The sequence below is a fragment of the Aulonocara sp. 'chitande type north' Nkhata Bay genome, linkage group LG5 (assembly GCF_057382095.1).
Source record: "Aulonocara sp. 'chitande type north' Nkhata Bay isolate Kocher_YH1m ecotype deep benthic linkage group LG5, A_spYH_male_GT1.1, whole genome shotgun sequence".
Classification (NCBI taxonomy): Eukaryota; Metazoa; Chordata; class Actinopteri; order Cichliformes; family Cichlidae; genus Aulonocara; species Aulonocara sp. 'chitande type north' Nkhata Bay.
In genome coordinates this window covers 31628756-31656012 of record NC_141348.1, presented here as the reverse complement: position 1 = coordinate 31656012, position 27257 = coordinate 31628756, and the positions used below count along the sequence as shown (strand labels likewise).

At 38.7% G+C, this 27257-nt stretch overlaps 1 protein-coding gene across 1 annotated transcript in view; it reads left to right on the top strand.

Moving 5' to 3' along the window:
• The first annotated feature begins 2109 nt into the window (after positions 1–2109).
• pmepa1 (prostate transmembrane protein, androgen induced 1) overlaps positions 2110–27257 on the top strand; it is a 40867-nt gene continuing 15719 nt past the window's right edge. Inside the window, exon 1 of the mRNA XM_086293028.1 lies at positions 2110–2748. Within this exon, the coding sequence (XP_086149154.1) occupies positions 2652–2748 (97 nt within the window). The 5' untranslated portion in view covers positions 2110–2651. The remainder of the gene's footprint in view (positions 2749–27257) is intronic.

Here is a 27257-nt window from a genome sequence, read left to right as displayed (position 1 = left end):
CTACTGTATGTCACACCTGTACCATGAAAGGCATTAATCACGTCTTGACACATCACGTCTTACTCGACATAAGGCAGTTTTACCTTCATTTAACTTTAGATCAGTTTAAAATAAGGATAACAAGACAACACAGGTATATGGCAGTGGAATCAATTTCAAGGAGATTTCAACTGCATCACAGTCTTCATCAGTGGATAATTCACAGACTACCATGTATGCTAAGTGGGGCTTTAGTCACATATCGACACATATTTAAGTCTGTTAAAAACTCTGGTAATTGGACTTCAAGTTGTTTGTTTTTGTCAGTGCATTGAATTTTACATTCTGTGAATTTGCAAGCACAAATCAGTAATTCAGTAGGACAAATTATGCAACTTCAGTAGCTTGAATAATTGGCACTCTGCTTATTATCTGTGGCCATAAATTGGTGTACGGTTTTAGAATTGTGTCACTTGACTCAGGGGACGCATGCTGCACACATCCGAGAGCACAAATTAGTCATTTGTACACATGATTTAATTCAAAAGCAGAAATGATGTAATCTGGGAGCACAAATGTGTATGCACAGTCCTCAAGAGTAAATATTAAGTAATTTGCTGGTACATTTTTTAAACATATTGCACATATTTGTAAGGCAGGTTTATCTGTATTGCTCCATTCAGACACAAAGCCATTAAAAGTTCTTTGCAGAGGCAAATAATAAAAAACCCGCAACAAAAACAGAAAACTGCAGAAAAAAAATTAAAAAGTTCAGATGATAGCAGACGTGATCCTTTTCTCATTTATTTCCAAATGGTAAAGTTTTAAACTCCCAGTTTTCTCAGGTGTTCTGGAAGTTTATTCCACTGCCGAGCAGTATGAAAACTAGAAGTTTGTTTTTTTTATGCTAGGATCCTGATGGCGAGAGGCTTCAAGAAACATAATATCATCTAAGGCACAAGCAAAATCAAGATGCATCTGGGCCTGAGTCCGTTTAGTACTCTGTAACCGGATTTTAAAATCTAGCCTTTGAAATGCAGAAAGCTGTGTGTTATGGAGCACAGACTACACTAATATGTTCTACTTATTTGGTGTTAGTGAGGATTCAGGCTGCTGTATTTGCATGCAAAAGCACCCAATAGTCTAACCTGCTGAGAATGAAAACCTTGGAAATGTTTTCTGCATAGTTTTAGTAGCAACATTTTTTCCTTGATACCTGCACTTCCATAATGAAAAATGAAAGAAAAAAAAAAGGTTCCATGCAACATTATTTAAGTGACCAACCCTGTGACGAAAAGTTATTTTGAATGGCTGTCTGCTTGTTTTTCCTCGTATATAAGTCAGTGTTCTTAATCAAAGCAGTTTAAAATATGAACAAAATCACATTTATTTAGACAATCACCCTGGTCTGTTAGTTTCTGCTCATTGTCATAATTAAATATAGATGAACAAGTGACTGTGTAATATTTTAATGAAGAACAAATTACAATGAATCCATCACAGTCAAGCTGTTTTCTCTTTTTTATCCTTTGTTTCTGCTGTGAGTCTGATTTAAGAAAAAAGAAGTCTTGCAGATATTTTTTATACTCAAGAATATTTAGATTGTTGCAGCTGTGTATGTCAAATTACTGCTTGGGCAACTCATCTAACAATTGACAATAAAAGCAAAGCATATAATGCTGAAAAATCACAACTTTAATTTACATAGCGTACATACATTTCCATTATCTTAATATTTAAAAGAAAAAAGTTGCACAAGAAGTCGACATATACATGGTGGGAAACATCTTTATGATTAAAAATCATGACAATGACGCGCATAAATGTACAAAATAGAACCCCTTGGTACATTTAAACCACATAAAAATGACAATAAAATGGATCAGTAAAAAAAGATATTTATGATTACAGTATTCATAATATGAAATAAGGGTCATGTGATTCTGCAAGGTTTGCCTCTCTGAGGAAGGCAAATGTGTGATCTTTGCTTTATCTGTGGTTTCCTCCCTGCCTGTACGACCTGGCAGATGAGCCAGAGCGAGGGAGAGAGCGAGGGAGAGCGAGAGAAATCCCTAGAGACAGACTGAGAGAGAGAGAGAGAGAGAGAGAGAGAGAGGGGGGGGGGGGGGGGACAGACAGACAGGACCAGACAGACTCCCTCAGCAGTTTAGTCGCCGGTCACTCGGCGCAAAACGCGGATCCTCTAAAGCTGATTTGTTGTAAGGGACTGAAAGTAGCTGAAGTACATTTTTACAACGTTGAAACTACATTTAAAGGCTGCAGCGATACTTCAGCGGCACGCAGATAGATAGATAGATAGATAGATAGATAGATAGATAGATAGATAGATAGATAGATAGATAGATAGATAGATAGATAGATAGATAGATAGATAGATAGATAGATAGATAGATAGATAGATAGATTTTCGTGGAAGAGGAGGAGAAACCTCAGAGAGGAGGAGGAGAGAACCGAGACAGGAGGAGGACCGGAGGGAAAGGAGAGGAGATTGGAGAGAGAGCAGAGAAAAAAGGAGGATTTTTTGGAGGGGAGTTTGTTGTGAGATTTTTATTTTATTTTTTTTAGTCTCCTCTCTCTCTTCCGGTCGCCTCTCCTCCTCCACTCGTCCTCTCTGTCCCGGAGTATTTATGTCTGATTTTAGGAGCATTTAAATGTTAAACTTGATGGGTGTTTTAAACGCCACCGCCGCCAATGTCTCCTGTACTTGTAACTGCAAGCGCTACACCTCCCTCCAGAGCATGGAAATCAGTGAGTAATGACTTTTTTCTGCCTCTACCTCGCTCACTTTTTCCTTTCAAGTGTCTTAAAAATGCGTCTGTGAAGCTTCGCTGCAGGTACTCGGAAGAGTTTCTGTTTCCCTCTGCTCTTTCCACATTATTTCTTTTATTTAAACGACTGGAGTTAAGTCTTCCGTTCTGAGTCAGTTTAGAATCTGCTGTTAGTTTTAATATGTGTCATGGTACTCCCTGCAATTATTAACTGTGGTGAATATTACGTTACCCCTTCTCCTTTTCTAATAACGCCTCATTTTGAACTTAAACCAAAAACCTCAGGCTTCCCCATCTCTTCCTGAAGACTCGGAATGAAAAAGCTCTTCTGTTTGGTTTAATTTATATCACATCATGGCTGTTTCGAGCTGTTTTCTTCGCCATGTCAGCTAACTTTGACAGTTTGGGGTTGCTGTGTTTTTTTTTTTGGTCGACTTTCTGAGCCGTTGGCGTTTTCTGTCTGCTTTTGAACTTAACGCTCAGCTGACTTGGGTTTCAGAGAAAACCTGCTCCTTCATTTTGGATTTTGACGGTGAAAGTAAGACTTAAAGTGCGACGAAACTGTCAGGACGTTACCTTGGGGGGACACTGAAAGCTGATGCCCTAGGAATACCTGGGTTTGATCGGTGACAAAGCAGGGGAGTTGGAAGTTTTGTCGTCGCTTCGTCATTCGAGCAAAGCCAGACGGCTGTCTAGCCGCCCGTCTGTGTGCGCGCGTGTGAGAGTGCGCGCGCGTGTGTTTATGTGTGTGGCCGTATCCGGGAAATCCCTGTGTTCCACTGCGTGTGTTTATATTGGCGTATACTTTGTGTCGGAATCTTTGTGTGCTGTTTGGTCTAGCAAGACAGTAAAGCAGCAGCGGTCCCTGTCTGTGTAGATATATATAAAATGTGTTCTTAATATTGCGTCGTAATATTGGAGTTATTAATGACTTAACTGCCCTGTCCATGGGACCCTTCGCCTAGCTGGATCTGACTCCCTGATTCATGTTTGACGACGGTGATTTAGGTCTTTTTAGCTGAGTAAAACTCACAGTCCCAGTATATTTAAATAAAATAAATCGCAGACATGATAACACTGGATCATAGTTCCTGATGCATGAGTATGATCTATAGTTTTTAAATCTTCAAAATATGTAACTAAACCTTTAAAAGAAATGCCATGGATCACAAAGTACAGTATTTGCACAGAAAATATAGAGTACACTGTAGTGCAATCTGTGCTTCATTAAAGTACTTGAGTGAAGTTATGGGGTTCTTCCAGCTGGGGACACCTACTATTAAAACTGCAAACAATCATAATGTTGTGAGGTCATTTAAGACATGAAAGCTGTGTGTGTGTGTGCATGTGTGTGTCACTCAGACAGCTTCAGACGCAGTTTAGGTTGTTGAAGAAGACAGTGCACACACAGACACTGCAAACAATTTAAGCCTATTGAGGTTTTTTAATGTGACGTCATGCACATGTTGCTCGATATTGGTCTGCCATATTGGATGTGATCCAACTGTCAGTTGCTGAGGGAAAATGTTTTTGTTCCCAAGTGGATGGCATTGGTTCTTGGAGGTTTCTGGCTCTCACTAGGTGAAATTGGTAGCTAAGAAGGCTGGGAATACTGATTTTTCCCTCACGACCAGTGATTACCAGATAGTCATGGACCAATCACCAAATCTGTATTGGGTGTTATTTACTTACCCTTACCCTATATTATCACAATGATTGTCACAAGTAAAGCAATATATCTCTCTTAATCATGTTTGAGGTTCCAGCAGCAGTTTCAGATAGATGGCCTTTTCCTTTTCCACAGCACCTTTAATGTCTTTTGCTTCACCACTTATCCAAATCTTGTCATGTATGACGAATTAAACATTTAAGATCTAGGGCAAACAAATCTTTGCAGTTTTGCAGGTTTAAACAAGCAAGCTACACACAGAGCGCTTATCTCCACCAAGGTCAGTTTCAAAGAAAATGTTCTGCATTTGTACCAAAACTGAACAGCCTCCATCTTTGCTCATGTTCCACCTCTCCATCAGGTTTCATCAAATTCGGCTTGTGTAATCCTGCTGACACACACAGAAGCTACAGACAACATCTGCATCAACAGACAATAAAAACGAGTTATAGTGAAGAACCAGACAAAGTATAAATCACATCAGTGAAATGGTTATTGATGAAATGATTAAGCATTTGCAAGTTCACCTTCATAATTGGGAAGATGTATTTGTAACAATTGTAAAAATGATTACTTTTAGTTTTCATTCAGTAGATAAATCATACATCCTCTAAAGTGCCAGAAATAGTGATAAAAAGCCAGACGTGACATTATTAGAAGTCTTATTTGATCTGATAAATAGATCAAAACTAAAAGATATTTATTCGCAATCACATCTGCAGAGCTTAATCCAAATGAGCGATTAGATGATGACGTGATTTGCTGCCTTTTAAAAACTGAAAAGCCTTTTGAGCAATGTGTGAGAGACCTAAACTGAAGCATTAATAAAAAGGCTTAATTTCTCCTGAAAGTGATTTTTCTGGATGGTTGAAGCAATATTTTAACAAGTTTTGTGTTTTTCTCATTTAAAATTTAGAAGCCATGATAATGGAGAACGGTGACTAATGTATTTTGTGCAGAAATGGTTCATGATGGTGTCACCTGTCATTTTTCCATGCTGCCATGTTGAGATGACATAAGTCCCAAGCAGATGCTGTCAGACCAGGTTTCCCAACAATAATCCATATTGAATATACTTTGATTCTGTAAATGCATGATAAATAAAGTTATGTGCAATGCCTTGAAAACATACAAATGGTATACTTGTGACAGTTAGAAAGGTCAGTGTGTCAGTGGCCTCAATGGAGTTACTTTTGTGATGTATAGATTTCAGCAGTATAGTGTAGAAAGTTGTGCACTTACCAAGAAATAACATTTGCTTCATATGCTGCACTTTGCAGATATTTCCAATTTATTCTTAATGCACAAAACACCCAAGTTATTCCACAATGCGTGCCTGACAGACAGCTAGACACTCTAATGACATATCCCCTTCCAGCTAGCTCTCATGCTACATAGCTAAGATGACACGATGTGTTCCCTCAACTTTCTGGCTGTTATTATGGTTAGACATATATGAAACACTCCAAACAGCAAGTTTTAGTACAAAATGTAATGTGTGATGGTAGATTTCAGTGCTGGTTCATTCCCAGTGACAGCTAGCTAGCAGCTCTTTAGCAGGTATTACTTGATATAGCATTGTTTGTTGTTTAAGCAGGTAAAAACGTTAAGTGTAAGAAGTATAAGCAGACTATTGTAAATATCAGCAAAATACGGCAGCTAGCATGACAAGTGCATTAAAATGTTCAATCACCAGTTTGGGTTGGTGCACAACTTGACAAAGCACTGTAGTGCCGATCCAAGCTGTAGAAATGCAATAGCTGTAAGTCACATGAAATGTTTTGGTAATATAAATAGGATTTTTTTATTCTTAGAACCAGTCTGCGATCGAAATCTCCCAACTAGAATTCCAAGAAAGTAAGTCCATGTAAGCATGTAGTAATGTTGATAGGGGTTATGGCAATCAAGCCATGTGATAACCATAGTTGCCTCAACTTGTAACAGAGAGGCAAGATAAGAATGCAGACAGAGGCGCATACTCAATTCTTCTGTCTGAAAACAGACGTGATGTTTAGTCTGGAGGACAGGAGGAGGGAAACAGATAAACCAAAGAGGCAGACAGTGAAGAGTACTGAGCAGACTAGAGAGACAGCGGAGAGAGAAGTTAGCAAGAAGAAAATGTCAAAACTTTGGAAAAAGCAAATACGGTGTCTGTAAAAGAAAACGACAGAGGAAGTGAAGGAGAAATAAGAGGAAAAAAGAACGGAACAAAAGACATTCTGGTGAATTTTAGATTGCGTAGGAGTTGACAGACTGAAACTAACGATGCGTTGGCTTTTATTAAAAAACCAAAAACAATATCACATTTAAGCTTGTTCAGCTTTACTGGGCAGTAAGCACCGGAGTGTGACAGGAAAGATGAAAAGCACAGTAGAACAAAGTAAAAGATAATCCCCGTTATGCACTTGATGCGGTGATCAAAGGATGACATGATAGAAAAAGGAGGGGTTCCCTAAATTTTTTACCTCTGAAGATCTTAAAAATAGATCTGAAGAAGAAAGCACAGATTTCATAGCAGACACCTGACATATCTGTTGCTGCATATATTAAGGCTGCCTGGTTCAGTTCACCTCTAAAAAAAACAAAAAAAAACCCCATCTTTAGTCATTTCACTTGAGCGGTATAAATCAGAAAGTTTCAGCTTTATCTGTCCAAGTTTTTATATCTCTTTCTGAGATTTATAAAAGACGTTAACATGGTTGTGTTAATTTTGCATTAACCAACACAAATGGTGCATCTAACTAGCAGATAATTAAAATAGTATTTCTTATAGACACTTTGAGACGACCACTGGAAATGAAATTAAGTGAAAAGCAGCTCTCCTAGCTGAGTTCTAAAGACATAATGCATCTCAAACCAATTTGGCATCCCATACCGTGTACCTTCAAAGCTGGATTTGAAGCATTTAAACACTTTTAAGTCACTGAATTTAGATAAAAGCATTCATCTGAGATTTGTGAAAGAGCTGCAGATCCTCTGAGTCACCTCAGATTATCATTTATCTGTCTCGCTTCCTCTCATACGCATCCTTCCTTTGTCTCACAAGTTGTAATTGTAGGGTTTTGTGTACCTGTGCAGTCACACACACACATATGCAAAAACACATCTGTTCTGAGCAGCAGATATTGGTAGTCAAAGCACATGACATCAGCATTACTCACAGACTAGCCGTGTGTATGTGGAGAGGGGGAGTGAAGTCATCGCTGGTATCAGCTTGTAAGAATCATTTCCTACCAGTAGCTCAGTTTCGCTATTCATTTGTTACTACATGTCTGGCTGCCTTAACATCAACACGTCCTCAGTCTGACTCTATAGCTGACATAAATGTTATCAATAGTGTGTGTCGAAGTATGTGTGAGTTCAGCTGGAGGGTAGGAGTGTGGGTTTTTTGGTTAACGAATTTGAGAAAAACAGTCATAGAGTTCCTGAGTGGAGAGGAGGATGACGCCAACGTTGGCAGGAGGAAGGACACAATGTGACCACGCATCATGTTCAGTCACAAGGTTGATCCTTGCAACAACCCTTATTTGATCACATTGTACTTTAACCTCTTAGCATCCACCAGATCGCCAGTGAACCTTTTAGTGTTAGGGTTAAATTCCCAACAACGCTTCATAAGGAAATGTTGTTCATCTGGTCGGAGATAAGAGGAGTTGAACTGCATGAAAGACAGTCAATTTCCAAGATGACATCTTCTGCTTTTTGAAACTATGCTTGTTTAGCATGTTGCTAAAATGCAAGCTAATGTGGTTTGCTGGTGACTTCTTGGCTGTTAACAGGTTCATTGAAGACAGTTCTTGATTTTTTGTTCTTGCATTTAGCAGTGAATTACCTCTACTAAATCTGGTAATGAAACAATGACAACTTGTAATACTAACAGGCTTTAGCTTTCAATATTTGTTCCCTCTACTAACTGTAAGGGTGGCAACATAAGTAATATACAATCTGAAAATCATCAAGACATATTTGCTCCTTTATTTACAGTTATAAATGTCTACACACTAGATCAGACTCTGAACAATATGATTTATAAGCCCACTATACCCATTTTCAGCTCCATATTTTTAATATAATATTCTTTTCAATCCAGTTCAATTTTATTTATGTAGCATTAAATCACAACAACAGCTGCCCTTAGGTGCTTGAAATTGAAAGGATAGCAGAGAGAAACCCCAGAACAATCAGACGTCCCCGTATGAGCAAACACTTGGCGACAGTGAGAAGAAGAAACTCCCTTTTAACAGGAAGAACCAGGCTCAGGGAAGAGCAGCCATCTGCTGTGACTGGTTGGAGGAGACGGCAGGGAGGGAGATAGATGAATAGATTTTCTAAACAAATGAGATTATCATTCTTGGTTTTAGCTTTTTCCCTTTTCTTAAAGCTGACTCTCTGATTGCCCAATCGTATATGAAAGATATGGCCAGCAGGTGAATGGGATTTCAATGTATATGACATTTTCACTTTCAGTGACATCATACAGAGCCATGAGTGGAAGAAATAACTGAAACAGGGTGTTTTAACTTTTGCTGACAGGGATTCCTTGAACAGTTTAATTGAAAATGCTTGTAACAGAGTTGTATGGCAGAAAACAAGGAGCCTAATAGGTCCACTTAAATAAAACATTAGTCCAGAGAATTTCACATTAAAATGATACGGAAGAGGGAGATAATTTCACTAGACTAGCCTAACTATTTAATTGATTTACACTTTCCTGCATTTTAAACAACATATTTTTTCTTAAGGAATTAAATATATGAAGTTTGTGTTGTAAACCAGTAAAAGTGATGACTCTGATTAACCTTAACCACAACCAAAAGAATCCAGTTTTCACTCGTAATTCTGTGACAAGAACATTACTCTCTCCTGATCTTAGTTTGGATAATTGCACCTACTTGCACCAAATTCAACAAGAATACATGTAAGTTTTATGTATAGCGTGACAATCTCACATCTAAAATTCATCCCGTCGTTCTGTCGCTATCATGTGTCACGCTGTTAAAATGAAAATCCCTCCCACATCCTGTTTGGGCTGCAGCTTCCATGTGGCCCAAGACATGATGTGCATTAAAAAACAGGAAAAAAAGCTTCACTTTTTTTCTCCCATTTCTGCTTTTGACAGATTATTTTTGGCACGAAAGTACATCCTGAGGCAACCTGCATGGAAATCTGTCTTTGATTGTTTTACTGTAAACTGTGGTAGCAACACAGGAATGACGCATAACGCTCCTTTTGACATATCTGTCACCTTTATATTGGCACATTGTTTGGGGGCTGTTGACTGATTATTTCTTCAGAATAATTAAACAGTGTATTATTTCAGGGAAAGGGTTTCAGCAAAGTGCTGAAAATAGAGTTAAATTCTTTCTTCCTTTCTCACTCACTCAGTGAATCATGGAAATTAAATGACTGAGTCTGTTCTGGCTGGCCTCCTAGACTTATTATGTAAACCGCTCTGTCTGGCTGTCTCAGTCCTCTGTGTGAGTGTGCATGTGTGCGCACGCGTTCACATGTGTTAGTCTGCGTTTGTCTGGTAATTTCCTCCCTGTGTGACAGCGTATTTCTGTGTGAGCAGTCAGTTGAGGGGGGATTGAGAAAGAAAAAACAATATAAACAATAATGTTCCTTATTGGACTTTTCTCGCAGCTAAAGAAGATGGGTTGGCGTGGATCAAATTCTGCCTTTTGTGTTTCATTTTTCTGTGACTGACAGCTGGCATCGTCCCAGAAACAGAATCGCTTTAATCCCGTGTACGATATACAGATAGTAATTTGTCTTCAAAAGAATTACCACAAAAAGTTGGCACATCTGCTTCCCCTTTGTTCAGTTTCCGATAACGCACGACTCCTGAGTAACTGGGTTCAGTGTCTTGCTTAAGGGCACAAAGAATAGCATTTCCTATTTACTGCGAATTGGTGAGAAATTGCCTCTTTCCAACGTTTCTCACCTCCTTGCTTGTTTCATCCTTGATTTTTCCATTTCACCTCCTGTCTTGTATTCAATTTCATGCATTTTTTAAAATTCTAGTGGCGGATATGTCAAATTGATTCATTTTCATTAGTGGTTTTTAACAGAGATCAACCATATTTGTATATTTAATATTTATGATATTTAATCATTTGAGGAATAGCCGATGCCCTTTATCAGTTTCTCTTTTGTATTGTTTTTTATTGTTGTTTTTTTTTAAATTTAGTTCCTTTTTTGTTCCCTAGAAGCAGAAAAAGTCTTTTTCATTTTAAAATTTTTCAGGTTTCCATCACATTATCCTTGAAAATTCAGTCAGAGCAAAATGTGTGTGACCCAACAACAATATCAGTTACTGACAAAGTTAAATGAGGGTTTTCAGAGATGTTAGAGAGACGCATTGCTCTCAATGAAGTATGGACTGAAATCTATGGGAGGTAAATGGACTGGTGTTTTTATAGTGCTTGCCTACTCTTGCTGAGCACTCAAAGCCCTAAAACACTACAAACCACATTTACCCATTCAAACATCATTCATTTCTATCACTTTAAACACTTACCTATCACACTCACACCATCAATGGATGCATCAGGGGCAATTTGGGGCTTAGTATCTTACCCAAGGACTTGAGGAGATGGTGATCAAACCACTGACCCTTATATTAGTAGACTACTTGCTCTACCTCCCAAGCTGCAACTATATAGGTATCAGGCAGCTTTAACCTCCGGTCAGTTATACTTTGACAGTCTTTTCACAGTAGATATATATATACTTATATTTTGCAAAGTCAATACTAATACCGAGCCTTTTGTCATTTAAAAACCTGCATAAGTAGAGGTTCCTTAGTTGGTGATGGTTCTTTGAAGAACCAGAGAACGTTTAAAAAATTTGAAACAAGTTTTCCAAGAGAAGATAGCGAGAGTTGCCACTAGAAGATGAGTATCAGCCTGCATACTTAATTTCTAATGCAAGAAACGTCCAAATGTGCCTTTTTTTTTCCATAGTGGGTGAAAGACCGAAAGTTGAGGCACACAACAATGTGTGCTGCTGGTAAAGTTTCTGGGCAGCCTTTCCTCATAACAGCCATCCCTCAAGAGTCTCTCCATCTAAAGCAATGCATTATCGGGGGCTGTAACATCTTTTTACTGAATTTTAAATGTGAAAATGTGATGCTGTAATCTTATTATAATGCATATATGTGCGCCCTGTCTTCTCTTTAATGGGTGAAGCAGTCTGAATAAAACATTCAAAAACTGTAAAATAATTTGGTTTATATGTTGGTTGGTTTATATCATATATTTTATGTTTATTTCAGCATCTCCTTGTGGGAACGTTGTTATGGTCTCTGTTTCCGTTTGTTTCACGTCACGTTAAACATATATATCATCCGTAGGTAAATTAAGAGTCACCAAAAAAAAAGCTTTTGCTTGCGTAGGGTCGAGGATGTATATATGCATATACACACAAATAAATATGTTTAAAGTAAACATAGTCAGGTTTTACTTTTAAATAATTTTTCTTTTCTTAAAAATTGAATTTTGACTAAGTAGACAAAAAACATTATTAATTCAACAATTACTGGATTAAATAACACACAGTTGCAGATTTAAAGTGTTTTTTTTCCTTCATTCTTTGTTTAAATCCTTTCGTTCCTTTTTATTCAGCCTCTCAGCTGTTCATTGTTTCTCGGTCTAGACACCAACAACACACACACAGCTCGAAAAAGTCATCAGCATGTTCTCATCATGCATATATGTAGATGCATGCAGTGTGTGTGTGTGTCTAGGGGTTCTGGGTCAGCAACACTTTGGGGAGTTTGTGTTTGTGTGAGTGTGTGCTTTTTGCATATTATCTGCATACCAGTCAGCATTCAGCTGAGCCTCTTGTAGGCTGTTGGACCCATATTGTCCCATTAATTAGTCTGAAGTCAGAGCCAGCCCTATATGTCTGTCTCTCAGTGTGAATAAATCCATACAGAGACTGTCTGAGGTCCAAGAGGCTGGCTCTATAAATAAAGGCAATGACTGTCTGCCTGCTGTAGGCATAGACTCGCACACAGTAATGTGGAAAAGATTGTCTCTTGTTTTTCGTTAATTACGCTGAGGACGAAAAATAAACCTTTATGACTGTCTGGTCTAAATACTTCAATTGTTGTGTGTCAGTGTAGTTTAAAAAAAAGACTGTTTTCTTATTAATTAGTCTGGGACAGAGGAAGTTGCTAACGTTAATGCCTGATTACGTGTTGAGAAGAAATTAAAGTGTCCCTTGGCTTTTGTTAATTGGTCTGAGTCATAATTTGTCTGTCTGGTCTTTTAAGAGCGTGGTGTCACCTGCTAATGTGGAACAGGTCATGAACGCAGGCTTGTCTGCTGAAAAGAAAATTTAAATTATTATTATTTTATATCTTTAAGAGTTTGTGTTTTTGTCACCTCTGTACGCATATGATTGGATGTCTACATGGAATTTAAACGTGATGTCATGTAGAGACTATTCTGAGTGACACGTCAGTAGTTTCATAAGTAAATTGGTGAATCGTTTTCCTTTGTTTTCTCAATTACAAAGTTTCTCCAATTGAATCTGTTCATACTTAAGATCAATGTTTATTTAGTCATTTAGAATCGCACCCCTATGGCATTAATATGGAATCTCTGGTGTTAAATGAATTAGAGTGATACTCAGAATGAAAGTCATCAAAACTGTAGTTTATGAGTCATCTTGTTTAATTAACATTTAGCAATATTTTTGCCTTAAAAGGTTAGTAACTCTCCTGATGGACCATCGGCTTTTTCACATTAACCTAACTTGAAGAAACATGAAAGTAGTTGAGTGATTTCAGACGTTGTGGGAAGAAATATCAAGATTATGTTTAAGTTATGTCAAAGGCCTCCATGAGTAATTCAGTTTGCAGATTTTCATTAGACATTCGGATATTCAGATGTATGCAAATGTTTGCTGTGTCAATGGTGGCATTTTTGCATTTGAAACCAATGTCGTGCTGCATCTGCTGGGAGGCAGTGGGTGAAGTGAAACAGTCTGAGTATCTTTAAGGGTAAAGGTCAAGGGTCAGGTCAGGAGAAGGCAGGGAGGAGGAGGGGTGAAAGGTTCATTGTCACAGCGGAGGGGGTTGGTTTTGGTTGTTTGTGTGCCTTCTCCCATAATATTTCTCCTCACTAACTATATTATGTTAATGAATTCAGTTTTATGTTCCTTGTTTGTTTTTTTTAAGTGCAGATATATTTATGAGACCTTTGATGACTGATTGATTTGTTTCTGTCCACCTGCTGACAAAGCTACCAGTAAATATAACAACTGGACATATTGATGCTGACTGCAGGAAGCCACAGATCAATATAGATAGCCAAGTCTCAGCACAGGGTTGGAGCAGGCTCCAAAAATGAAAAATCTGCATGCTGAAATCAAAAAATTAGAACAAACGAGCGTTTTAAACACACATTTTTTTGACGTCCTTGTCTAAGAAAATATTTGAAACTGCAGTGCTCAATGAAATTATTGCTTAAAATTTAAGGTTAGAAGTCTAAACCATGAGTGTCAAATGCCCAGCCAGCCAGAAGATCCAAAACAACCCACTGGATGGTTTTTCAATGTCTGAAAATTTCAGTGAAGCAGGTCTTAACTTTTGAACTTTTCTCTGGGTTTTTGAAAAAGGAAGCACTGTGCTGACAGTGTCTAAGAATGAATCATGTCGTGAAAGTCTTTCATACTGTATCATTCAAGCCAGATGTCTGAATCATCACCAGTTTTACAGCCTTCTTACTGACAAAGACCTTACGTGTGGCCTGCCCTACCACACCAAAGCAAAGTTGTTAAGCCAGGTAGGCAAAGTGTTTATTTGATTTATGACAGTAGCCTTTGTGGTGACAGTAGCCTGAGTGAATATGGAAGACGGACACATATTATTGAGATTCCACATACTTTTCTGAAGACATCTCAGACTTGAAATGAATGGCTCATATGAAGTCAGAGTGTCTTCTAAAACAAATGGAAAAATTTAGACAGTGTTTTTTTCATTGCTATTTTTCCTTGATTCACTGATCTAGCCCACTTGAGATTAAATTGGGCTGTATGTGGTTCATGAAAGAGTCAAGACTAAACTTGGATGATTGTCAACTACTGGAGAGCATCTTACAAAAAAGACAAAAGCATAGATGATTTTCACCAAATGTGAAAAAAGAATTTGAGTTACGTAAGTCACCACATACGTATTTTGGCCTTTTGTGTGGATATACCTTACATTATGTTCGGAAGCAATCCGTGATGTAGATTTCACACAAAGACGTTTTGTGCGACATTTACGATGATTTGTCAACCAATCAGCTGCCCTCACTGCTAGACAGAGTCTAGACAATGGACACTTCAGTGTACAAAGCACACACATACACTCCCATTCCCCCCACCCACGCGACACAGACGCTCATGACCGTGGGCTTGACCCCTGTGCGCACACACACTCAGACTTCCAGAGAGAACGCGTCTGCCTCCTTTGCCCTCTGGCTCACAGGAAACAGCTGGGACCACGTCATTTGCATCCTCAAACACACACACACACACACACACACACACAGAATGCCACCGTGACTCCTCCTAGCTGTTTATATTGCTAATAATTATCATTACATATTCAACCATTCAAACACATAGACACAAACCAAGCTCCACCTAAACGCCAAGTAACCCCCTCACTCTCTGACTGTCACAAACGCACATACATTTACACACGTACACACTGAGTGGATTTCAGTGTGTCTAGACAGAGCAGCAGGCTAGAAAAGCACACAGACAGCCCCTGTACTCCGCTTCAGATGCACATTAAGGATGTGATTCTAATGGTTTTAGGGCTAAAAGGTGAGAAAATAAAAGCCCACATGCACATCAAAACAAAGTTATATTACAATCATGCTCTTGCACTGTGGCCAAGTCTACATCCCCACTAAGCTGGCTCAGTCGGAAAACACATCTTTTCCTTTCCACTGTGGCCTTTTGTTCACATTCGATGGTGTTTTTCAAAGCCCAAAGCAGATCTCCTGGTCTACAGAGCAGCTAAACATGTAAATGTTGGCCTCAGATTTTTGATCATTGGAAAAATCGAAAAGTTGATCATGGGGAAAAGTATGCAACCTAAGCCTGCTTATGGTGGAATCTATTCGCTTTTTTAGAAAGGGGTTATAAGGAGTAAGGGGTTTACCTTTAAACTAATGTGCTCTGAGAATAGAATAGAACTAAACTTACTGTTGGTCAAACAAACAAGCAGCCTCAGTGCTCTTCAGTCAGTTTTTTATAGCTATGTCTGCACTACTACAGACTGCAGAAAGAAAAAGAGCTTTAAATGGCTGGAGACTTCACAGAGTGCATTTCAATGCATTTAAATATTTAATGTTTAAACTGTAAAAAAACAAGCAGAGGAAAAAGTGAATTTCGAACAAAAACATATCCCCAAATAAATAATGATGCAAATAACGGTGCAATGGTTTGCTAACATCCTATGATCAAGGGTGTGTTCAGGGGGTCACATAGGGTGGCACTGGCCCATCTCAAAAATTTCACCACTTTGCAAAAGAGTTCAATGTAAAACAAATTTCAGGCTCCTTTGCAGCACTAATTTTCACTTAATGCTATTTGTATAAGGGCGCGCAGACCTGCACATTAACATGAAGACTCTGCCTAATGTTTCTCCAAATTTCTGCTCAGTGTTTATTTCTGATAAAATATTATGATAATGGCATTGCATTATATAGATTCTTCAAAACTATATAAGATGAAAACGCTGTAGGAGAATTTTTCAGCAGAAGAAGAAAGCTTTTTGAAATTTTATTTTTGGTCAGATTTAGCAAATATTTGACTGTTTCATGTTTCTGTATTTGCAGTTTTTATGTCTCGGCAACAATAAAGGTAATAATACTACTTCGAATGCTATCGAGATGAGCTGTTGAGATGGCTGTCGAGTTTTAAGACTTGCTTTTGGAAGGACTTAGATAGTTCTGCTGCCCACAAGTGGCAGAAAAATCTGTGAACGGAGCTTCCAGCATCTGTGGTGTCTCAGCCTGACAGCTGTTTTTGTTTTACGTAAACATACCAAATTTTAGTCCATTAAAGTCTTTGTGACGGCCTTGATTGTGCTCTTCATGTAAGCATGGGGACCACAAGACTTGATGATGATGGGTAGGAATGAGAAAACAGGAAATTTAAAAGAAAACAACATGTTGCCTTCATCGGATGTACATGTCTGATGAAGGTTTGTTCTTTTTACTATTTTTAGCCATGACTCAGTGTCCAGCCGCTCCATGGCATCAGACTTAAATTTGTATTTGGCTACCCCACACAAAGTCCACAAGACCTTTTGGAGTCAGTTGAAGTGAAAATTCAACTTGAAAGGTTTAAGGAACTTCTTAGAAGTTGTTTTTTTGTTTGTCTCCTAAATGCACCACAGTATGGAAGGAGTCTTCTTACAGGAGACAAACTTTGAAATAGCTAGTTTCTTTAAAAAAGACAAACAATTCCCATCACACCTGCACTGACAGATTCTTGGCTACATCAGAAACACGATCGCTGCTCACATTGTGTCCACTAGCTTCCCACACCTTCCTCAGTGAGGAGACGGTAGACTTTGCCAGCTGGCATGCACAGCTTAATGTGAGGCCCATATCATTTTGTGCTCTGGAGGCATGGAGCCAGTTTCCCAGCTTGTTTGCCATCCATCCATTAAGCTTTCACAACACACACCCTCTTATGGTAAACATTTCTGACCCTGATGATACGGAGAAACATCAACAGCATTAAAACACTGTCGGCTGTAAGTACAGGGAAAATATCATTGCTCTCTCGCAGACAGATTTCCACGTGTATGTTGGGTTTTTGCCAGATGTCTTTTGCAATAAACGTTAGAGTTCTACATGTCTACCACAAAATATTCAGACGGTAAAATATTTTCACCCTTTATTCCCCCCCACCCCCCGCTCCTGCTCATTCTTTCCTTTTTATACTTTCCATGCAGTTCTTTGTTTCAGCTTTGTTGCAGTCATGCTGTTTGGGTTTCTGCAGAAAATTGTTTTGTCTAAACTAGAGGTTATCTCATCTCTAGCACACAGACACATACACACACGCAAAGGCACAAAAGCAAAGGCGTGTTGATTCATGTGGAGGATAAAGAAAGGACATGAGCTGATTAGAGGTGAGTCTTTAAGAAAGAAAGTGCCCTCTCAGAGCCAGGTGTTTTTGAACGTTTTAGCCACCGGGCTCTGAGAGTGCACTTTCTTTCTTAAAGACTCACCTCTAATCAGCTCTCGTGAGGCAGGTGAGGCTTCGGTTTCTTGCTCAACGGCACCTGAATAATAAAGGAAGCATTCAGGTGTTCACTTGTTGCTATTGTTGGATTGCAGTTTATAAAGAGAGTGAGGGTGGCGGTGTTGGTCAAGGGAGGGTAAGAATGTGTTTAGTCATCAAATGGTTCAGTATTTCCTTAATGGAGCATGTTAATGTAAACAGAGATCATCAAATGTAGCATTTACATTATTATTCCACCATCATCATAGGTATTGGCATCTGTTACAATTCTTCAATGAAATAAAAGGAGCGACTGCCTGGGAGGGGAATTGCTACTAACTTAAGAAAATTAGCAAAATGTGTGTTAGGATAGGCTTTCTGGTTTTTAATACAACCACAAATAGTCTGGTTGCACTTCAAAACCACAAAAAAGTCTTAGAAGATACTAAGGAAAATAGTACAACTTTTCCAAATGACTTATTCTTGAAGCATAGATCGTGAAACCTTAAACTTCAACAGGTTGCTGTTTGTGAAATGACAGCGTTTGCTTATTATGTTTTTTAAATTCTAAAAGCAAACCAAATATGTTTGGAATTTGGACTTCGTCGCTATGATCCTGAGCAGATAAATGAGTAAAGCGCCAAATCACAACAACAGTCGCCTCAAGGCGCTTTTTATTGTAAGGTAGACCCTACAATAGTAAAATTGTTCATTATTGAGAAAAAAAAATATAATGAAAGTTAGAATTAAGAGCCTTCTGAGCAAACCTACTCCTTATTTCGAGTCTTTGTTTGGCCTCCACCTCTTCAGCTGTTAGTGTGTAACTTGTAACTGCGTAACAGGTGTGTCGTTTTTAAAAGAGATTAATTATGAACACAGCTTCCTAGCAAGTCTTTAAAAGAAAGAGCTGTAAAATTTGTGAATTCATCAATACAAGTGATCTATTTTAGATTATGTTTAGTCATCCAATTCATCACTGATATCAAAATATTTAATAGTAGAGCTTTTAGTGGGGATTGGTACTTGAATCACATGGCATCCAGTCTGAGCACAACAGATTTTCGTGCACAGTAAATCATTAACATCGTTCTCAGTGTTTGCTTGTGTTCCGCACACACTCACTGTAGCCGCAGACAGAAGTGCTTTTAATTCATTAACCATTGTTTATTAATGTGGAATTGATTTTCCCATGCAGACACACAAAAACGCACACAGGGTCAGACAGACATTGTTTTGTCTAGCCAGGTGTGTGTGTGCGCGTGTGTGTGTGTGTGCATGAAAGGACTGGCTGAGCGAGTTTTGATTTGGCAGCTGGAGACGAATGCCTGGCTCACACACACACACACACATACATATATTTGCCTCATTTTGCAGGCTTGATCGCAAACTCATTACCTCTATAACTGCTTTTAGCTTATCTTAGGCACACACACCTGCAGAACACAACAGGTTTGTCCTTGAATATTTATTACACTAAATTCATACCTCCTTAGTGACCCTTTATCACTGAAACACCACTAATTTTTCTCAGTATTATTTCTTTTATATTCTTCTAAATGCATAAAAATTCACTATTAGTGGGCTATTGTGATACATTTAATGCTATGAGTCATTTTTAACAAGTTTTTGGAGCATGGCTTAAAACAGTTCTCTATTGAGGATACGCAAGTAAAATAATTTATAACTGTTTTGTCAGATAAAAGCAAACTTTTGGTTTCTTTCAGCTTTTGGACGTAGCTCAAAATGTCTTAGATGTTAGAAACCCATTTAGTGACTTAGCACACTTACAAATTCTTGCTCACTAAAGTGACCGACTAAGATTAAACTAATAGTAGCTGGAAAAAATCAGTAACATCTCATCAAAATTTTAAAAAAAAATCAGCCCAATTTCCCCAATCCATGTATACAGGATGCATCTTAATACTACTTAGAGTAGAGAGTTGGGTGTTCGTCTTGTAATTGGAAGGTTGCCGGTTCCAGACCCGGCTCGGACAGTCTCGGTCGTTGTGTCCTTGGGCAAGACACTTCACCTGCCGCCTACTGGTGTTGGCCAGAAGGGCCGATGGCGCGATATGGCAGCCTTGCTTCTGTCAGTCTGCCCCAGGACAGCTGTGGCTACAACTGTAGCTGCCTCCACCAGTGTGTGAATGTGAGAGTGAATGAATAGTGGAATTGTAAAGTGCTTTGAGGGGTCCCGAAAAACGCTATATAAATGCAATCTATTATTATTACTTAATGCATTAAATCGTGACATTGAAATTCATTATTAACATTAATTTAAATCAAACAACAGGAAATTAATCAACGACTGTTTGGATAATTGATAAAGTCATTTCTGGCCAATAACATGAAACATTTGACAGATCTGTGCCAGTTTTTACATTAACGGAATTTCTTTATTCTTCAAACTGTTAATCAGACACCGCTAGACATTTGACAATGCTGTCTGGAGTCTAGGAAAATGTGACAGCGATTCTTTTTCTAATGTTTTATAGAACAAATATTTGGTTAATAAGCAGAAATAATCTCAGAAGAGTCATTAGCTGGAGCTATGAAAGAAATATCGTGCACTGGCACATTTATCATATTGAATCACGTCCTCTTGTGATAAGTTATCAACACACTGGTGCCAAATACTTAACATTTTTATTAAAGCATTCAGGAGATCTAAACGGGCTACCCTGCCAGTCTTAGGTCACTTAAAGACTCCTTATGGTGGAGCGTATAAAATGAATGAGGGTAAAGTGAAGAGAGGGGTGTCACTGTACTGTGATGTGTTACTGTAAACAATCTAATGTAATAATATCATATTGAAAACTGATCCTTGGCTCTCAGCCCCTAGTGTATGCCAGTTATAATATGCATGATATCCGTACTGTTCTTTTATGACAGAAATAATAATTGTGTATACTAAAATGAAATCGTGATTATTTAACTATTGGCTTTACAAACACACACATTCATTAACAGGGGACGTGGTGGGAACACTGGGTTATCATGTTGAAAGCTGGGCCCAGACTGTGGGTCCAAGTGAGGCCTGTGGCTCGGCACAGATGTGGAGAGTGAGGGAGAGCTGTCCTGACGTGAAGTGGGCCTGGCAAGAGACCATTAGCAATGTGGAGAAAAAGGCACCTGTAGGCAATCATTAATGATCCAACCATTAATGAGCCCTCTGCAGGTTTATCCATGCAAAGTGTGTTTCAACTTTTTAATTCCCACTAGAAAGATTTTGTTGATCAAAGGCTGATTTTCAGTTATTTGAAATAGAGTTGAACCAGTAACTGATTTTTTTAAAGAAGGTCAAAAAGTGCACAGCTACAAAGAAAAGAGGAGCGCTGAATTTTTAAAAAATGAATGAGGGACAATAATTATTTTATCCATGTAAGCTTGTAGATGTAGAATACAGAAAAGACTAGTCATGCACAAAAGTAAATGTAACAATATAACAGTAAAGGTTGGTGTAATTTTGCTGTAATAGTACTGCTAAAGGGCACTTTGGCAAAAATTTGCCACTGCTGACAGAAGGAATTGAACCAGTAACTTTGTTAGCTAACCTGATGACCTGTAAATGTGTGTCTGTGTGCGCGCAGCCACTGATTGCACGCTGCTAATGATTATTATTATGTCTAGTGTCACTTTGGATCAGGTCCATTATAAACACACACACGCGAATGTGACCTGCCCCGTGACTTTCTTGTCTCTTTCTCATTCAAATGAACACCGTGTGTGTTTGTGAACGAAGGTCTATCTGTGTGCGTGCGCGTCTGCGTGTGCGGGGGTGCGAGACGACAGGGGTAGTCTAGCTCCTTCTGGCTAGAATTATAATGAGCAACACACACATACACTCGCGCGCGCACACACAAACACAGAGCCAGACAAGCAGCTGATAATGAGGTTTGATTTTCATATGTTTCAGACAGAATGCTCTGCAGGTCAGCTAGTACACAGAGGAGCAGTGTGTGTGTGTGTGTGTGTGTGTGTGTGTGTGTGTGTGTGTGTGAGAACACTGAGTGAATGATTTCCGGTCTCCTTGTTGGACTTTACATACTGTCACTTTTTCCATTGTTAACATTGATGGCTTTGCGTGTCCAGTACAGCACGAGGTGTGTTGTTTGCGTTTGTCTGTGCCTTGTTTCCATTTCGCTGATGTTTCTGATGTCAGCACAGCAGGGATTCTATTTAATTTTTATTCATTTCCTTTATCATCCCACAGCTCAGCCAGACTCCTGCAAACCAGAAAAAACAAATATTCTTAAGACATGCAGAAACATAACTGTAACTGTGTGGTCAGGATAATGTCTTTTATACAGTTTTACATTTTTTACTGTAATAATTTTGGTGAAAACAGTGCAATTGCTATAACAGAATTAAAGATAAAAAATGAGTTATTTCTGTAAAACCTTTGGACAACAGATGCCAAACACAAGACAACTATAATAAATACCGCCCACATGCTGATGAGAGCTAGTCAAACAAACAGCATGGTTATATCTTTTTAATAGCAACTTCAAAACATGGCCAACTTCAGAAAACAGACATACGCATACATATCACAGAGAGTAAAACAAAGTCAAGCCAAAAAGCAAATTATTTACAATTACAAAAATGCATTAGTGGTATTGAAATTGCATTTTTTTTAAATAAAATGTAAGTAAGCTAATGTACAGTACTGTAGCTCAGTATATTCACCACCTGTCACGAAAGTAATTCTTCTTCCAGTATTTTTACAAGAAACCTCAAAAAGCTGTGAACTCGTAGAACTTTAATCAGCTGTGTTGCAATTGTTTTAGGTGAAAACAGCATAAAACATGAAAGCACCAAACTTACTGATTAGTGCGACCTGCTCAATGAGACGTTTCAGTACTATAGCTTTTAATGCTATCCAAACACATTTACTTTTTTCTAATAATAATCCTTATTATTATTATTCAGTTTTATTAAAGTTGTCATTGGTTCTTGTTAAAAAACAAAGACTTTTGTATTTTATCATTCGTATTTAAAAAAAACTGAGTCAAATGTGTTATTAGGGTGGACTCTGAAAGGTCATTAAAGTCTGAAGGTCAAAGTGTCAAAGGTCACAGCACCTGTATTGTATTGGTGAGAGCTGGCAGCATGCTTTATGTGTTTCATGGTCAGGATATTTAGTTTACTCAGAGTCAGTGACCTACTCTCTGCTAGAGTTAGCATAGCTAGCGTTCCAGATGGGACTTGCAATTTAACATGGGAGTTCCCTGGATTAACACTCTAAATTTAGACTAATGCTTCTCTGTCCTTCTTCCACTCCAGCACTCATCTATTCCATACACCCAGTTCTTACACCTATTACATATCCTCCAGTTCTACTTTATTTTGTCTTGTTGTAAAATGTCTGCACTGAACATTTAGATAAGGTGGTTACTTACATGGTGAAATAATGCTCTTTATCACAATGGCAGTGATGGCTGTTTTGTTTTTTTCCCTTATCCATTTAGTTTTAAAATTTGATATATAGACTGTGATATCGGTATTTGTTTTATTATTATTATTACAGTACAGTGGTTTGACATAGTTAACCTCTGTACTGATTTGCATGCATTCATTTTTTTTGTTTTTACAGGGAAAGAATCTCCATTTGAGATGGATTCAGATACATATGTCAGCACATTTTGCTTGCTGTTACCTCTAACTTCTTCCTGGGTTCAAACCCGGGCAGGGCCTTTCACTCATTTGCACCTTCTCTCCGTACTTGCACGTATTTCTCTGGGAGCTCCGGTTTCTTCCACCATCTAAAACAATGCCCTAGCCAGCAGGATCTGGTCCTCATTTGCAAAGTAGGCTTTGGGTAATGTAAAATTACACACTGTGCAAGTGGATCATGTAAAGTTACAGTTCTGGTTTTACATTTTGTTAATCATCTGTTACACTCGCAATCGTCACACTTTTGGGCTTTAAAATGCTTCAGTCGGTGAGTCTATTGACAACTTTACTGTCTAGTATTTCAATACATCAACTGTCAAATTCCTGTACTTTACACTGCAGCAGAGGTCCTTAGCTAATGTTCCTGCTCTCATTAAAGTCTGTGTGTGTGGGTGTGTGTGTGCTCGGTTTAAGTAACACATGACTGCGTGTCGTCCCAAACAAGACGTGATGAGAGAGAAGTTTCCTTTTTCAGAGCAAAGACTAATGAAAGATGAGAATCAGAAATGGGATGACGGTTAGAGAAAGATGAGGAAGGATGATAACTTACCCCTTCAAACATGCACACACTCACACACACACACACACACACACACACACACACACACACACACACACACATACACACATTTCTGTCTCTATTTTCCCACTGTTGAATCAAGCAGTGGGAGTTTTATGGACCAAAGTTCCCACACTTGTTGGCTGCACCATGACTATGACTTCCAAAGTCAATGGGAAGAGACAGTGTGTATCATTTTGTGTGTCTTTCTTGTATGTATGTGTGGGTGTTTGTGCAAACCTCCCTTACACACACACACACACACACACACACACACACACACACACACACACACACACACACACACACACATATACCACCACCCATTGCTCCCTATAGCCTTTCTCATGGAAATTGGCAGGCAAAATTGTGTGAACCTATGACCTATAACTCTGCCTCTCACACTCACACACATATAGGAGCTTGCACAAACACTCTCTCTCTCACACACACACACACATACACACACACACACACAGCTGTCTGTGCTATTTCTGACTACCCAGACTGTCGAGTCATCTGAGGACTGAGAAAGGGGGGAGGAATTAGCGAGCTCTTCTCTCTCTCTTCTTCCCTTTCTCCCTTTCTACTCTTTTCATCATTGATTTTTTTTTTACATTTTCTTTTCTGGTTGCCTTCCTTCCTCCCTTTTTAAGCTTTTCAACCTCATATTTTCCATCTCCTTTGCTAATATATTTCATGTCCTGCCTTCTTTTCTGCCTCCCTTCACATTCCCTGCTTTGCACTCTTCAACTTCTTCCCTTCCACTCCCTCCTTCCTTCCCACCATATTTTCTTCCTCCCTGTCTTCCTTTCTCCTACCACCCCTCCCTCAATTCTCCTGCCCTCCCCACTCTCTCTCTCTGTCTGCACTCTCAGAGCCATCTGACTCGGCAATGACCGCTTGTGACCTTTAGTTGAATGCAGGAGGAGGAGGAGAAGGAGGCAGATAGACTGAGAGCAGGCAGCGGATGACAAATGAGCTAATTGCTTTAGATTAACCATGGAGTGTCTGCCTGCCTGCCAGGCTTACGGCCTCCTCCTGTCTAGACAACACCACAGAGGGAGGGAAGCGATCAGCAATCTCTCTCATGCAACAATTCTGAGAAGTGAAAATGTTTCTTTAGCATTGCACAAGGAAAATTAAAGGAACTTCAAACGGCTATTTAGAATTGTTCTTCCTTGAAGATAAGGCACTGGGAAGACACAGGTCTGAACCTTGATCTTTCAAAAAGAAAATATGCTGAATTTTAGTGCAACACTGTAAATCCTGCATAATTCAACCTGACACCATTTTTTTTGTTTCAGTCCTGATAAACCAGAAAGCACCACAGACTTTCTGTTTAGTCTCTAAGCTGATGTAAGCTGTGCAATCAGACTCAGGATGAAATGAGAGATGTCAGGCTTTTATTTTGATGATCAGTTTTTACACAAACCATCTTTTTCTGAGATTATCTTTAATATGCTGCAAATTCTTTTTGGCATAATCAAATTCATAAAAACAAAAAATGAAATGTAACTCTCAACTGTTTTAAGTTCAGTCATAAAGTCAAACTTTGACTTCTTCAACTTTTCAGTTTTTTATCACTTTGAAAATATATGCACGTTTTAAAATCGTGCACTAATTTTCAGTGTCTGATCGCTACAATGTTGCAATGAAGCATAGCTAATAGGCCTAGAATAGCAAGACGTGCTGCTGCAGAAGCCTTGAGGCAAATAACAGCAAAACAACTAATGGAGACGAGTTGGAGATGCTTTTATTGCATTAAAATGATTAAAACAATTACACAATACAATTATATATTAGAAGGCATCTGTCATAGATTAAGGAAAGACGGCAGCTATGATAAACTCAAATGGCGTCATTAGAAAAAATATTCCTGCATAAAAGATAAGGGGTCATAAATGAATCCTCTCAGTTATTTTGGTTGCTTGTCTAATCTGGCTGAAGGTTAAGCACCTGCACTGATTCAATTAGTCAGTCAACTGAAGATAATTTGAAACTGGATGAGCCATTTAAGTCATTTTTAATCACCATCACACATGGGACAATTTTTTTAGTAAACTGCAGATTAGAACAAACAGGTGAGCTGAAAATATCGCCTTAACTATTCAAGGATTAAATAAAAATTATTTTGCACAATACAGTTGCACCCCAGATGGCTAATGAATTAGTAAGAGATTTTTTTAGACTCCATTTGTGTGAAATACAATGAAGGTTAGGGGTAGAGAAGTCGTCTTTTGGATCACAGTCCACTGTCCATTATTTAAAGACAAAAAATAAAAGAGTTTGATGAAGTCAACAAGGGTAGCAGTGTCTTTTGAAATTTATCTGGGGCAGAGGGATTTCTTTGACTTATAACCTAGCAATTGTCAAAGCAGCGTGGGCTGAGGCTTAATAAACCCATGAATGCGGTTTTCTGTTTGCATTTGGCACAAATACTCGTCTGCCAGGAAGAAATCAAATACACTAAAGCTTGATCATTGTTTGCCTATTTGTTTTATATTTCTTTTCTTGTCTCTTTGAATGCACACATATGAGCATGTAGCTGAGATTTTGGAGCCTCTGCGGTTTGCACAAACCTGCTTTTTGTAGCATACCACAGACACAGTGTTATTATGTATCTTCGCTGGAGCATGTTTTAGCCTCAAGGATGTTTTTCAGTGGTGCATCTGCACAACACATTTGCTTTAAAAATAATTTTGGCATACCAAAAAGGCTTCTGCGATTGAAAGAGAAGAGAAATAAGGATGAAGAATAAGATGACAGAGAGAAAAGAGAAGAAGAGGGAATGGGGAAAATGAGGTGGAATGGCTGCGCATTTTAAATCTCCACAGGGTGGGGGAAAAACATGCCAAAAATAAAATAAAATCTCTCTGCAAAATTATGCACCTTAAAATGAGCGGCATAAGTGGATTAAAACACAGTTAGCATGCAGAATGGAAGGAGTGAGCTAAACGCAGCATTATTGACACTGGAGAGAAAAGAGAGAATCAAAATAAGAGCAGAAAAGAAAGGGAAGGGAGGAGAGCTGCTGGCCGACCTGCTGGCCTCGCAGTTTTGGGAGCTCTGTGTTCAGGGGAACTGACAGAGTATGTGTTTATAGCAATAGTAGGAATTTTTTATTGAATGATGACGCATCAATTTGCAAAAGCCGAAAGGAAACAGGATAACAAACATCAAAACGTCAGCGAAAGGCACTCCAGAGTGGCTCAAACTTGTGCCTGTAAATGCAGCTTTCAAACATTCGGTCCACGGGCCAGAACCCCTGGTGTGTCGATGCCAAAATATTACAAGGGTGTGGAAATATCTGGAAGCTTAAAAGTATTTTTTTTTTTTATCTCTA